General features: G+C 53.7%; 3 protein-coding genes across 4 annotated transcripts in view; 2 read left to right on the top strand and 1 right to left on the bottom strand.

The window, feature by feature from the left end:
* On the top strand, positions 1-8,287 carry ARL10 (ADP ribosylation factor like GTPase 10; the record flags this gene model as incomplete). Its single annotated transcript, XM_006765465.2, has 3 exons — positions 1-208; positions 3,364-3,539; positions 5,175-8,287. Coding segments are annotated over 3 exons (558 nt in total), but the record flags the coding sequence as incomplete, so codon positions are not given.
* Positions 8,288-9,297: 1,010 nt separating this feature from the next.
* NOP16 (NOP16 nucleolar protein) lies at positions 9,298-13,190 on the bottom strand. The gene is made up of 5 exons (XM_006765414.2): positions 12,972-13,190; positions 12,700-12,808; positions 11,814-11,880; positions 10,268-10,374; positions 9,298-9,734 (listed from the first exon to the last, which is right to left on the bottom strand). Exons 1-5 carry the CDS (start codon positions 13,076-13,078, stop codon positions 9,591-9,593), a joined length of 534 nt encoding a protein of 177 aa, XP_006765477.1. The 5' UTR covers positions 13,079-13,190; the 3' UTR covers positions 9,298-9,590.
* Positions 13,191-13,970: 780 nt separating this feature from the next.
* Positions 13,971-14,161, top strand: part of TMEM130 (transmembrane protein 130) — a 10,063-nt gene continuing 9,872 nt past the window's right edge. The window contains exon 1 of one of the 2 annotated variants that reach the window (XM_006765415.2): positions 13,971-14,083. In XM_006765415.2, the coding sequence (XP_006765478.1) occupies positions 13,993-14,083 (91 nt within the window). In that variant the 5' untranslated portion in view covers positions 13,971-13,992. The remainder of the gene's footprint in view (positions 14,084-14,161) is intronic. The other variant, XM_006765416.2, reaches the window with a different exon arrangement.

Here is a 14,161-nt window from a genome sequence, read left to right on the forward strand (position 1 = left end):
CCGCAGCCCGAAGACGAGGAGGACGACGAGCCGGCGCTGGAGGAGCTGGAGCAGCGCGAGGTGCTGGTGCTGGGGCTGGATGGCTCCGGCAAGAGCACGTTCCTGCGCGTGCTGTCCGGGAAGTCGCCGCTGGAAGGCCACATCCCCACCTGGGGCTTCAACTCCGTGCGGCTGCCCACCAGGGACTTCGAGGTGGACCTGCTAGAGAGTGAGCAGACTCCCCCAGCCCCGCCCCCCCACCTCACCCCCGGCACACATACTGGCTCCCCATCACCTGAGGGGACCCAAGCCTGGGCGCTCTGCCTGGGGGTGGCTCCAAAATGCACACCTAAGCAGATCGCGCCCCTGTATGAAATTCTTCCCCTTCCAGGGCACAGGATACAAAAGTGTCTTCTGACGTGGGGGGTCTTCATGAATAGGCAGCTCCAGCTTGGTCCTCCTGCCCGTGCCTCACTCCAGCTGAAGCCCACATGCCTAACACATACTGACAGCTAGTTTTCTGTAAGCCACGTGGGCGGGGATGCTGCCTGGGAAATGCATCCTTAGGTGATCTTGTGCGAGCATCATGGAGTTCCCCTATGCACCTAGGACCATGGTACAGTCTGCTACACATCTAGGCTGTGTGCTCTTAGGCTACAACCCCATACAGCCAGTTACTGTACTGAATGCTGTAGGCAACTGTAATGTGTTGTGCTACGATGTCACTAGGTCCGTGGCTATATACAAAATACCACGTGTGGGCACGCACATACAGTGCGATTGAAACTTAGTGGTCCATGTGCAGAAGTCGGTATTTTGTGGAAGAGCCACACTCAAGGGGCCAAAGAGCCACATGTGGCTTGCAAGCTGTAGTTTGCTGACCACTGCACTAGTTGATGGGAATTTTCCAGCTCCATTCTAATCTAACGGGACCATTGCCATACATGTGGTTCGATATTGATCGAAATATCTATAGTGCATGACTGTACTTAATAAAATCCTCCCAGCAACTCCATGCAACTGGAAACAGTTATTACCTTCATTAAGACATGGGGAAACTGAGGCCCAGCAACGGTGACTCTCGATCAGCACCGTGCTCCATTGCTTGGTTCTGAAGGGGACTTCCATTTTCCTTCTTGCTTCTGTCCTTTGCAAGCACCGTTCCCTCAGTCTGGAAAGCCACCTTCCCTTGATAAACTAATCCTCATCCTTCAAGATCTACATCAAACATGATGTCCTTGGGAAGCCTCCTCTGAGGCCCTGGCTAGGCTTAGGGCTCTCCCTCTGGGCGCACCTTCTGCTGTATCTCCCACATCCCAGCCTCTGAGACAGACAGGTCTGACCAAGCGCTGGCCCCAGGCCCAGCCCCAGGCAGGTATCTGGGAGACCTTCTTGATCAGAGAGGGTCTGAGCTGCCCCCTGCCCGCGGTGTTAAGCTTTTTGGGATCTTGAGAGAGCAGGACAGAGAGGGCAGCAGTACTTAGCCACCTGTGTTCAGCCACAGACTGGACGGAGGGACAGTAGACTTCCTGTCAGCCACAGGACTCAGACCATAAAGACTGGGTGGCTTAGGTTGAGTGCTGGGTAGGGGCTCAGACTCTGAGGGCCTGGCTGTTGGCCTGACTGGGCCCAGTTCCTCTGATCTCAGGCACTTGCCTATTGGTCTGATCTGCCTACATCTTTCCTCCCTGATTGTAGCAAACACTGATGTTCACCTGGACTTCGGTCTTTTCAGCAAGCTGTCCCCATCTCCCTCGTTGGTGCCAGGGACACAGAAAGGTTAAGGGAGGGTTCTGCCCTCGAGACCCACCCTGTCAGGAGACACGGTGCCCCTCTCCTCCAGCCCTGGGAGGAAGGGTTCTGTTTCTTCATGTTCCCCAAGGGTCTGGCCAGTAACAGTGCACCTCCATAGGGTCCTTCAGCCTGGATTCAACCACAGATCTCCCGCTCAAGTCCTGGGGCTTTTGCCTCCCAGAACATGCACCTTGCGGTGGTCTCCTACAATGCCAGGCCTGGAACCCACCGAGAATGAGCCTCTGTGGGTCTTTGATAACTCTTCCCTTCCCCCACCTCTCATGTCCATTTAATCAGCTTAGTCCTGTCCGCTTTATCCTTGTCTGTCCACATTCTGGTCTGTCCACTTCTCCCCACCTCCACCACTGCCTGCCTAGTCCAACCCCAAATCATCTCAGTACAACAGCCTCCTTGCTGGTCTTCCCGCTTTCACGTCTGTCCCAGGTCAGCCAGTGGTATCTTTCAGATCAGGTCACTCTCAAAACCCCTTAGGGGGCTCCACAGCCCCACTCCGGCCTTCCAGGCCCCGTGTGGTTCAGCCCTGGCCAGGCTGCTGGTCGTGGCTTCCCTCAGCCACTCTGGCTACCTCCTCCCAGTGTGCTCTTCCCTCTGCCTGGAACACTTTCTCTGCCTCTCCCATGGCTGGTTCCTTCTCATCAGTCCACTCAGCCCACATGCCACCTCCTTGGGGAGACCCCTAATCCAAAGGCACCCCACAGCCACTTCCACTTTTTCTGTTTTATTTCCTTCCTTTCTGAAATCTTGGTGTTGTTGCTTGTCTGTCCTGATTGCGGGGGGAGCCCCATGAGAGCAGGGCGCCTGCCTGCCTCACTCACCTCTGTTTCCCCAGCACCCAGGTCAGTGCTTGGCACCTAGTAAGCACTCAGTCAATACTTGTTGAGTGCCTGCTGTGTGCCAGGCATTGTGCTGAGGGCTTTGGGGGGATCCAGAGGTAAACAGCTCTAACTCTCAAAGAACTTAGAATCCACAAGGGTCAGAATTATAACCAGAAACACCAGGCTGCAGGGTGACCACTGGGGACTGTGCAGAGGTACAGAAGGAAAAGGACGGCAACCCACATCAGGGGTGTATGTGGGCAGCCACGTGGTAGGACTGAGTATGGCATTTCTGGGGGAAGAAAGTGGGGTGACCAGACTGAACAAAAACTGAATGGAGAATGGCTGTGCACCAGCAGGGTAGGGAGTCCTGGCTTCTGACCACAGCTGCTGACCCAGGAGGAAGCCAGGAATTGGCAGGAGGCAAGGCAGCCCAGGAGGAAGAAGTGGAGAGTACTATTTATTGAGCACCTACTATACACCAGCCCTCAGAACAGAGCACTGTATACGTACCGTTGGGTTTTGCTGTTAAGTAAGTTTAGTAGGAGGAGGCTAATATTTGAAGGTAGCAACTTGTCCAGGGAGAGCCAGCGCTCAGGCAGAACTAAACCCAGGTCTGATTGGCTCTGGAACCTGTGGTCTTTTCCTTGTTCCTGGTGGGTGAAGCCTTGGGAAGCTGGATGAGGGTGGGGATGGGGCTGTCTGTAGAGCCGGGGCCTAGGGAGGCTCTGAGCTGGCCCCGGCCTCTCCTCAGTTGGCGGCAGCCAGAACCTGCGCTTCTACTGGAAGGAGTTTGTGAACGAGGTGGACGTGCTGGTGTTCATGGTGGACTCGGCTGACCGGCTGCGGCTGCCCTGGGCCCGGCAGGAGCTGCACAAGCTGCTGGACAAGGACCCCGACCTGCCTGTCGTGGTGGTGGCCAACAAGCAGGTGAGGGCCACACGAGTCTGGCTCAGGTCAGACTTGATCCACAAGTGGCCGGGCTGGGTGGGCGCACTGGAGAGGGATTCAGGCCCAGGCCCATGACTAGAGCCCTGGCGGACAGCCTGTCCCCCACTCGTCTGCCTCTGCTCCTTCCTCACCCCAAATCCCCGTCCTGTCTGCCTTCCCTGCTGCCTCCCTGTCATTGGTCATCCTAGAGAAATGAGAAACTAGACGCCAGGTGTGGCTTTGAATGACATTTTCATATTATGCTTCTCCTGACCCTCCAAGGTATGAAATACTAGTCCCATTTTACAAACAGGGCATCTGAAGCTCAGAGAGATTCTGTCATCTCCCCAAGGCCGTTCACATTGAAAACAGTGAAAGTGGGATATCAACTCCAAAACCTGCGGCTTTTCACTCTGCTATGTCCTTGCGACTTCTGGCTCCGATCAGAGCTAAAGCTGGGAAGGGATGGGAGATTAACGAATAAGTCTAATAATAACGAGCACTTGTGCGTGTGCTTACGGTGCACCAGGCACAGTGCTAAGCACCTGACAACCATGACCTCACATCAGTCCCACAAAGCCCCACGACAGGCCTTGCTGTTGTCCCCAAGTGCCCAAAGTTCTAGTTGGTAAGCGGCAAAGCCAGGACTGAACTCAGATCGTCCTCAGAGACCCTGTTAACCACTACATATACCTCTCCCAGGTGCCAGAGTGGTGCCTTGGGCCCAGCCACCCTTGACCTAAAGTGCCATTCTCAGCACCAGGTGAAACGGCCACAGTATGGAGTCCTGAAATATCTCCTATGGCCTGTGCCCATGTCCCTGCGTGTCACGGGACATGTTTCCAACCTGTTGGGAGAGAGGCTTGCATCTTTGACCTCGGATTCCCCCTGCCTATTGGGAAATACGTGACATATATAAACAGGTGACTATACATCCTTGTCTGCCTGGGACAATACCCATTTATGCCCGTTATTCTAGTATAATTATTGGTAGTACCCACTTTGAGTCTCAGAAACGCCCCAGTTTGGACGATGAATTACATCATCATCCTACATATAAACTGGAATTTATAGCAATTTTGAACCTACAGGAGACAACACTGAAGGTCCCAGCATTCTATGAATTGCTCCAAGAAAAATCATTTCAATCTTAAGCCAGGCTTGAAATTACAATGTACCCTCAGCGGCCACGTTCTGCAGTGGCCTCTGACTTGTCTGGGAGTGAGCCCACTTAAGATCTCTCCACCCCTGAGTTTAGGACACAGCTGGGATTCCTGTAAGGTCCTAAGCTTGGGCATCACACCAACCTGAGTTTGAAATCTGGCTCTGCCAGTTGTTTACTTGACAATGACTTCACCTTCTCTGAGCCAATTTCCTCATCAGTTGGTTTAAACTGAGAATTGAGTAAGACTTGGTACTTATCACAATGTCTGATGTATAGGAAGTGCTACTTCTAACCACAGTGGTTGATGATAATGAGATTAGTACAGAGGAAAGGCAGAGGTGAGGAAAAGTTTAGACCAAGGGGTCCAGAGGCCACTCTGGGAACTTGGGCCCCAGGGTTCCCTGAGGTAGCTCAAGTTTATTTCCTGGAGGACGAGGCCGGGTGTGGGAACACTGTGGCTGTTTCACCAGGACCTGAGCGAGGCCATGAGCGCGGTGGAGCTGCAGCGGGAGCTGGGGCTGCAGGTGGTCGACAGCCAGCGGGAGGTCTTCTTCCTGGGGGCCAGCATCGCCCCTGTGCGACCCGGATCTGAAGACCCCGGCACCGTGCACATCTGGAAACTACTCTTGCAGCTTCTCTCCTAGGCTGGCACCACCTGCTCACCCACCAGCCCTGGGAGCCCAGTTCTGCTGCTCCTGCTCTTCATCACTGGCCTGGGCCTGGGCCTGGGGCAGGAGCTGCGTGGCAGCACGTCCCTTCTCTCCTTGCCCTCATCAGAGCCTAGAACCACGCAGAATCCTTCCTGGTGAGGTGTCCGTGGGGCTGAAGTGGGGTGGGGCAGAGGGTGGGCTCAGTGCTCCCCTCCCTGCAGGTCCTGGTGGTTGAAAAAATAGTCAGGCTGTTTCCTCCTGGCAGTTTCATGCCCCTCACAGACAGGTTCTAGGCAGCACACAGTGAACCCTGGCTCTCAGTTCCACGTGGTCCTCCAGCCCCAGCTCTGCCCATCTGGCTTGTGGCTTTGACCAGTCTCTTCCCTTCTGGCCCCAGGGCCATCATTTTAACAGGAAGGTGATTTCTGTGCTTTGTGTGGGTTTTTTTTTTTCAACTGAGAGATGCATTTCCCGGCATCGGAGATAAGTGTGAGGACAAACCTGGAGATCCTAGCAAGGGTCTGCAACGTCCCCACTTCCCCAAGCTGAGGCCCGGCCCCAGCCTCTCATGACTGCGGAGTAAGTGGTCACCCCCAATCGGAAACACTGAATTTCCCACCACGTCTGGAGACAGAAGCTGCTGCTCTTGTGTGAACGATGCCGGCACCAGGTTTCCGTAAGGGAGAGACCAGAGTCCCCTTCCTGAGAAGATAAGACTGTCCACCAGAGCTGGGCCTTGATCTAGAACTGCATTGTGATTATTTATTTATAAAAGGAACAGGCCAAAGATTTAGCCTCTGTTTCTAGGTGCTGCTATCAAAACCCCAGATGACTGTCATGGAAAATCTGGATCTTTGAGGAAAATGGCTGGAATCATTAATGACAGTGATAAGTTATGCAGGTCAAGGAGCCAAGCTATAGCTCCCCTGCCCTTTGGTATAATGATACCAGGAGAGTTCACACTGATCCACATGAACTGTACCTCCATCGGTATGTCAGATCCCTTCTGTGTAGATAGCAGAGGACTCTGGGAAAGGAAATTTCAATCGTGTAAATCCAGGTAAAGAGATGGGATGTAGCAGCCAGCCAGTGGGGTAGCCTGGGGCATGTCACTCAGCCTCCCAGACCCGTGGGTGCCCAGCCACAGCAGAGTTGGACGGAATTTCTAGTGTTCTCGCCCGTGCGCATTCCATGATTCTCTTTCCAGTGACCAGCCAGTTAGGACCATTTTGTCTCTGCATCGACACTTCTCTTTCATGCAGGCAAGAGGAGGAGCCTTTTGTCTGTCGGGGTCACTGAATAACCAGTGGCCACAAATGGACTATTCTTTTTTATCAATTCTGTTTGCTTTTTCATTGAGAACAGAGGTTCCGTGCCTTCCTTTCATTTGTTTACTTTGTGCTCAATTCTTCAGCTGGTGTGAGGAGGGGAAGGAGGGAGGCAGAACTGAAGAGTAGCTCGCTCTGCTCTAGGGCTTTGGATTAACTTTCTGCATTAAGAAGGGACTTGTCTGTTTTTATTTTCAACAATTAAGGAACCGCTTGGATTGTAGAGTAGCCTTTGAAACTTTTCTGACAACTTTTCACTTCTGTGTTCTATGAACCCCACCTGGGTCCCAGTGCTTGAGTTACCTTTGGCACCAGTGCTGGTGAGGGACCCTTTCTCCTCACTGAGATCAGCCTTTGGTCTGTTGAGTATCAGTCCCTATGTAGTACGATTTTTAAAGGCCCCAGAGGGAGAGGTGAACTTGATTAGAGTTCAACTACATGTAGTTGAGCTACTTTTAAAGACCACTCGGAACCGATGGGTCCCAGTGGCATCAGAAGACACTGCAGAGGGGTGCAGAAGGGCCAGCCTGCCACCACTCAGATGCTGGCATGGAACACAGACGTTCTGTCGGCCTGTGGGCGAGCCTGAGCACACCTGTGGCTGACAGCTGTGCTCCTGTTGGGGCTGCTGGGCCAGACTCGGGGCAGAGTGCCACCGGGCCCTGTGCTCCGATTTCCAGAACCTGACTGGGCAAAGCAGAACAGCCTTTCTTCAGGACAGCTAGCTGCCCGGCCTTGTGACTGATTCAGGAGCCAAGTAAGTGCTTTTGGAAACCAGGCGTTACTCGGAGCTAGCCATCTCAGTGAGGTTCCTGAGCTAGTCTGGGTGACACCGCTCCCACCACTGCCCTGGCTCTACAGCTCCTGACCTGTCTACACATGGGAACAGGTAGGAGGTATCCGGGCCAACCTGGCCCCGAGCTGGCACATGTGGATGGTCTGGGCAAGAGGGCTCTTGAGGCTGCCGGGACCACCACCTTGGACGGACTGCCCATCCCAAGAAGCCTCTAGCACCTCTTGGTGCCCACAACTGCCGTTGGAAGCTTGCGCTGATGCAGTGGAACCAGCGTAAGACTGGGGAGGGCGCGGAGTCAGTCCTCACTGCTCCCCTACCCCAACCCTCCGCGGAAGTGCTGATGAAAACCTAACTGGCCTGTCTGCCTGAAGGAAGCGTCAGGTTCTCCATGAAACCTTTCCATTTGCCTTTGAAAAACTTTGTTCTTATGTAGTTTAGTAGCAACTGCCAACATCTCGCACCAGCTGCTGAAGCTTGCCTGTGGTGTGGTCCTCGCACAGCTGCCCGACCTCGGATCAGGGGCACTGAGCATGGGCCTCATGCTTGCTCTCTGCTCACACGTCCTCAGTCCTTTCTAGTAGCTCTGAAAAGGGACCCTTCCACTTCTCATCTGCTGCCTCCAGGAGATGGGGCGCTAAGGGACAAGGGGAGGTGTTTCCTCAAAGACCGGGAAGTAAAGGGCCTTGCTGTCCTGCCTGTGCCTTGCACCCAGGCCGACAGTCACCAAGGGCGGACAGCAGAAGAGCTAGTGCTGGCGGTGTCTGAGGTACTACACAATAAATGCCAAAAACGGTGTGGTTTCATTGGAATTCTGGTTGTGAGGACTTTTGGGTGCTTACAGGCTCAGGGAGGGACAGCTGTAGAGGGTGGTTCCAGAACACTTGCTGTGATAGTTTGTCAAGTCCCAGTCCCTGGGCTCAACAGCTCACATCGGTGGGTGGTGAGGAGCATCAGCGTTGGTCTCAGTACCTTCTAGGGAGTATCCAAACCTTTCCCCCACTCCTGGCTCTGGGATGTCAGCCAGGCATGGAAATGGGAGCAAGGAGACCTGACAGCCTCTGTGCCCAAGGTCAGAATGGAGGCCACTCCTCCAGCATCTACAGGCAAGATCCCTGCATCTAGTAGGGAACTGGGGGACGTCAGGCAGATTAAAAGGCAGCTATGCCAGGATGATTGCTAACAGGAAGTCGGGGCATGGGGACTACAGGACACTTACCCAGCCGGGGGGTAGGGGATGACAATAGGGAAGGCCTCCTAAAATTGGCACCTGACCTGTAGAGACACAAGGTCAGGGCCAGGCTAGTCTAAGGCCTGAACTTGGGATGCTGTGAAGGACTAACGTTATGAGGTCAAATAGCGAAGGCCCTCGAGCTCTGCCACAGACTAGATCAGCGGTTCTCAACCTGTGGGTCGCGACCCCTTTGGCAGTCAAACGACCCTTTCACAGGGGTCGCCTAAGACCAATCTGCATAGCAGATACTTACATGACGATTCATAACAGTAGCAACATGACAGTTATGAAGTAGCAACGAAAATAATTTGATGGTTGGGTCACAACATGAGGAACTGTATTTAAAGGGCCAGAAGGTGGAGAACCACTGGACTAGACCCTAAAGGCCGCGCCTGCCGCGCCTCGTGGCCAGTCACTGCTGGAGTCTGTGGCCTGAAGGTGGGTCAGGGGCTGCCTTCAGAGGCCAAGGGGGAGAAGCAAGTGAAAGCCAGGGCTCAGCAGCTGGAAAGACTTTGACCGCCCACCCCCAATGCCCATCAAGCCCGTTCCCTTACATGTAAGATGAAGATAAACCACACACCTCACAGCTTCACGTTAAATAATGTAAAAACCTGCTTTCCAGAGCAGCGAGGAGAGACATTTCAGGGGCCTGTAGGAGAAACCTCAGCAACAGGAGAGTTTTCTATGGTTCACAGCCGCCCAGCCACACCCTGCCTGTGGTCCTGCTGTGGAGCAGACACTCATCATGCCGCCCGAACCAGGCCAGCCTGGCTGGGAATGGGGTTTGGCCAGCCTCTGTAGCCACACCCCCTCCTTGCCTTAAACCCTGGCTCCAGCTTCTGGGGTCCAGGAGGCTTCAGCCTGGGGCAGGCGTAAACCAGTCACGCTACCTCCATCGCATTCTTCTGCAAAGAATGAGTGAAGGCTTCCCACTCTGCTGGGTAAAAGCGCTTGTAGACGTTGATCTTATTCCGAATCTGTTTCGGGGTATCTTGATAATAATTCTTCTCATCCCGGGCCATAGCCTAAGAAGGGAGAAAGGCTACGTGAGGGATGGATAGGCAAAGGTTCAAATCCTAGCTCTGCTGGAGGTGGGCCACCACTTCCTGTCCCAGAGATTCAGCTTCCTCACCTCAAAAGCCATGGTGTATGTGGGGAAACGGAGGAAGATGCCACAGGGGCCAGCTGAGCAGCTCATGCTCCATCCACAGCCAACTAATCTCACTGGCATGGGAGGGAGGGGGGGAGGCCAGTGTAGCCCGATCTTTCCATGTTTAACGGAAGCTAAAAATATGGACTTTTATTTAAAACCTCCCATAACTAAAACAGCAAGTAGTTCAAGTTCTTTGTAAGTCCCAGGCAAGCAATCCAACATATCGGGGACAGCCACTCAGTCTGTCTCAGCCATTAGCACTGTCAGTAGGATCCACTGCCAGAGTCTGTCTTCCCTATTTCCACGCAGGAAAAGGCCCTAAGCAAGTAGATCAGACCACAAATGGTCTGCGGTATCTTCCCAATGGGCCCAAGTGGTGCTCTCCGCCCGGCCTGAGCCACTCACCTTGTAGTCCTCCCCATGGTTCTCCACCATGTAGCGTACGTAGTCTATGAGGTCCCGAGACAGCGTATTTCCTTTCTTTTCCGGGAGGCTGGCTTCTGCCTCGAGGTCTGGGGTGAGAAGCCAAGAGACAGGGAATGAGGTGTTGCTCCCTGCCCTAGTTGAACTGTCCAGTCACCCCTTTGCCAGTCCCAAGCTACAAGCGTTGCTATGCCAGCCATCTGATGGACTTGGCCTCCATCTCCATATTTGGTACTAGAAGCTTCCTCTTCAGCCCCTTGGATCCCAGGCTCTGCCTATGACACAATCATTTATCAGTGGCAACCACCTGAAAGGCAAGTCATCTCGTTGGGCCGCAGATGGGTAAAAAGGGCAGCAAACTCACAATCTTCACTGAGTGCCAGGTCCTGGGACAGAGATGAAGATACGCTGCCTGTCCACAGGACAGGGCTCCCTGCCAGCTCTAAAAAGACCCTCTTTCCTGGAAGTGTTACAATAACACATGAAATGGAAAGGTCCGAACAAATGAGAACTGGGGTCTAAGGCTGGGCCCAGGCACCTCTGTTCCACTGGAGGAAAAAAGCCAAGCTGGAGCCAATAATGGCTTTGCTTTTAAACTAGCTAGGCAAATACTCCCTATTTCTCATCTATGAAGGAAGGATAATACTGAAACCAGGTGGTCAGATCTTATCCAGAGTTAAGTGCTAAAACTGCTTATAGTAAAAACTTTTACCGTAATAAGTACACGATTTTAGATTTGCAATCCAATGCAGTACTTATGAGAATCACTGAGAAAAACTAAAGATAGGACCTCAAGGAATTCTATATCAAATGTCTGGCCATTCAAATCCTACAGTCACAACTATTAAAAGCCTCAGACAGGTTAGCCCTGGCCAGTGTTCCTCAGAGGTCAAAGGTTTGATTCCTGGTCAAGAGCACGTCCTAGGGTTGCGGGGCTCACTCCTGGCCCCCGTCGGTGTGTGTGCAGGAGGCAACCAGTCAATGTGTCTTCCTCACACTGATGTTTCCCTCTCTCTTCTTCTCCCTCGCCCTCCCTCCCACTCTCAATGGAAAAAATATTGAGTGAGGATTAACAAAAACCCCCAAAAATCTCAGACAAGTAATAGGAAGGGTGGGTGAGAATTCCACAGTATTCTGTCTTCCCTGTAGAATTTATTTTCTATTTTAATATTCAGTTTCTGTGGCCTTTAGGAACATGAAACTGATTGGTCATTGGGAAGATTAAATAAGAGGGTGAAGTCTCTAATAACCTGTTCATCCTTAAATTCAGGAGAAGCTGAAATATGAGCCTGAGACTTAATGGGTTTCTTTTCTAACCTCTCGGGCACCTGGCTCATCCTCCCTGACAGGTCTGACCTCACTTCACACACTTGAGTTTAGCCAGGAGACTGCAGGTCCCAGCCGGGGAGACGGCCCTAACGGTGTGAGCCCTGGAACAACTTTTCTTCCCTCTGGTCCTGGCTTCTCTCTCTGCCCTTCCAGCCCTGACTGTGCTGGATGGTGACCCGAGGAATGTGGCAGCACCCACCATTCAGCACATAGGGCTTCCGTATGAGCTGCCCTCTCTCGTCTACGTCCACCTCCATGGCCTGGACCTGCAGAGAACAAACAGTGAGACCAGCAGATGAAGGAAGGATCCTGGGTGAGAGAAACTTCTAGAGGCGCTTGCCCATCCCAGCGCCACTCACTGCATGACCCCCAAGAATCCCTGCACAAGGTCAGGCAGGAACAGGTGACAAGGAGAACCAATGCCCTGGAGGTTTCCTGATTCTCGAGAGACTCAGCAAGCAATTCATCGTTCTGCGCCCGTGAAATGGGTATAGTAAGCCTTGTCTGCCCACTTTGTTGGATGACAATCCAATGAAACCCCACAATGAGGGGAGCCACCTGATAGCGCTGGGCTGCAGCCTCACGTCTGTTCAAGAAACAGCAGCGCCAGTTCCCTCGCACGAGCGAGGGGTACAGAGAAACTTGCCTAAAGGCAACGGGGCCAAGTCAATCAGTAAATCCCTTTATTAGGTTAACTACTTATTGGATTTTGTTGGGGGAAGGAGATAAATATACAATACACCACCAAGTGCTATGAATTAAAATAACGCGGGACAAAGTAAAAAATAAAATAAAGTAACGCGGGGCAGAGGTTCCTGAGTGGGAAAGGTGCTGGTTTTTAAAGGGGTGGCCCAGGAAATCCTTCCTCGGGAGAAACTGGTCCTAGGAGACGCCTCAGACCAAGGATAACTGGAGGACTTGGGGGAAGATGGAAGGGAAGTAAGGGGCAGGAAAAGATAAATTCGGGAAAATACCACTGAGATGCCAAGGGACACAAGTTAATTTCAGAGGGAAAAAAGTAAGTGGAGAAGCTCCAACCCCGGGCAGGGCGCGAGGGAGGGGAGGGGCGGGGGCCAAGCCAGTACCTTTCTCTTACGGAGGGGCACCGCCTTGTTGGGGTCCATAGCCAAGCCCATCTCGGCCAGGTTCTGCCGCACGGACTTGGTGTGGTCCCAGGCATGTCGGATGTGGGAGCTGCGGGAAAAGTGGTGGCAAATTCACAAAAAGGTGCTTTCACACTTTAAGAAATCCTGCTTGTGGAGCTCCGAATTTATGTATACAGCTTTGAAATGAGGAGAATACTGTGGAGTTTACAATGGAGGTTTAATTGGTGACCTCCTGAACCCGGGCCCCTCACCACTCGATCCGCGGGGCTGCCTTCCGTCGGGCACTCCGGTTCAGACGCTTCCGGTTAACACTGTAACCGAACTTCTGCCGCCGGGTCTTCCCCTTGGCCTTGGGCATCACGCCGACCACCGCTCAGGCAATTCAGACTCAGCGCCTCTCACTTCCAGAACCTCGTGTTCTTGTAGTGGACTCCTTCCGGAAGCTGCGCGCACGGCGTGGCAGGCTTTTTGGGAAATGTAGTCCTCCCCGGAGCGACACAGTGCTCTTACTACAACTCCCAGAATGCAATGAGAAGTTCCGCATGCGTACACTATTCACCAAGTCCCCCCGCCCCTTTCATGACCAGGAGGCGGGGCTTAACGTCCAGTTTTTCTCTTCCCGCTGTTGCCTGGGACACCGCGTCTCCTGGCCACGTGACTCCCGAGGCATCCTTGGAACCATCGCAGCACCCCACCTAGCACCTTGGCCTCTAATTCTCCAGGCTGCAATGTTCTTTCCTCCGTGTCCCGAAGCTGGCTCCTCCCGCCTGGCAGGCCGTGCTTGACCTCAATTGTATGACCCCTCCCTCTGGGCCCCATCCCTTGCCCAGGTCCAGAGTAAAGTCGAGCTGGACCCACGACCCAGCTGGTGTGCAGTCTTTAAGGCCAGCCAGGCCTGGCCACCCTCTAGGAGGAAAGACACGCTCTGCTTGGTGATGGCAGATGGGAGCGCCTGCTTAGGCCAAGGAATGTCCAGGGAGCAGTCTGGTCACTCCTCATGACCGTTGTCTGATCCTTGCACGGCCCTCCGTGACAGCGACATCACCGGGGGCCAGGTTTGAGCACAAGCACCATTTTAAGCAGGCGCAGAGAGGGTAAACTGAGGAATAACGTCATTCCCTGAGCAGGGACCCTGTGCTCAAGCCCCTCTCTCTGGAGGGGGTGTTCAAGGCCCGTTGCCCAGCTTGTGCTCTGGTCCCTTGTGCTCTGGAGGGGGTGTTCAAGGCCCGTTGCCCAGCGCCTGGCATACGGTAGGCTCTCAACGTTTCTCGAATGAAGAACCGCATCTCTAAATCGTGTGCGTCACAAGCGGAGCAGGCACCCGGTGAAGAACCCAAAGGGGCCTGCTCCGGGCTCTGCAGCGGTGCGTGCGTCCCCGGGGACGCTGAGTCAGAGCGGGCACGCGCAGACCCGGGAGGGGAGGGGGCGCAGACCCGAGGCG

Source organism: Myotis davidii, unplaced genomic scaffold, assembly GCF_000327345.1.
Source record: "Myotis davidii unplaced genomic scaffold, ASM32734v1 scaffold399, whole genome shotgun sequence".
Taxonomy (NCBI): Eukaryota; Metazoa; Chordata; class Mammalia; order Chiroptera; family Vespertilionidae; genus Myotis; species Myotis davidii.

Excerpts from the sequence above, each read along its gene's own strand:
- NOP16 (XM_006765414.2), bottom strand. The coding sequence starts at position 13,078 with ATGCCCAAGGCCAAGGGGAAGACCCGGCGGCAGAAGTTCGGTTACAGT. Across the intron at positions 11,881-12,699 it reads TGCCCCTCCGTAAGAGAAAG|GTCCAGGCCATGGAGGTGGA; the intron begins GTACTGGCTTGG and ends TGTTCTCTGCAG. Across the intron at positions 9,735-10,267 it reads ACCATGGGGAGGACTACAAG|GCTATGGCCCGGGATGAGAA; the intron begins GTGAGTGGCTCA and ends CTCCCTTCTTAG.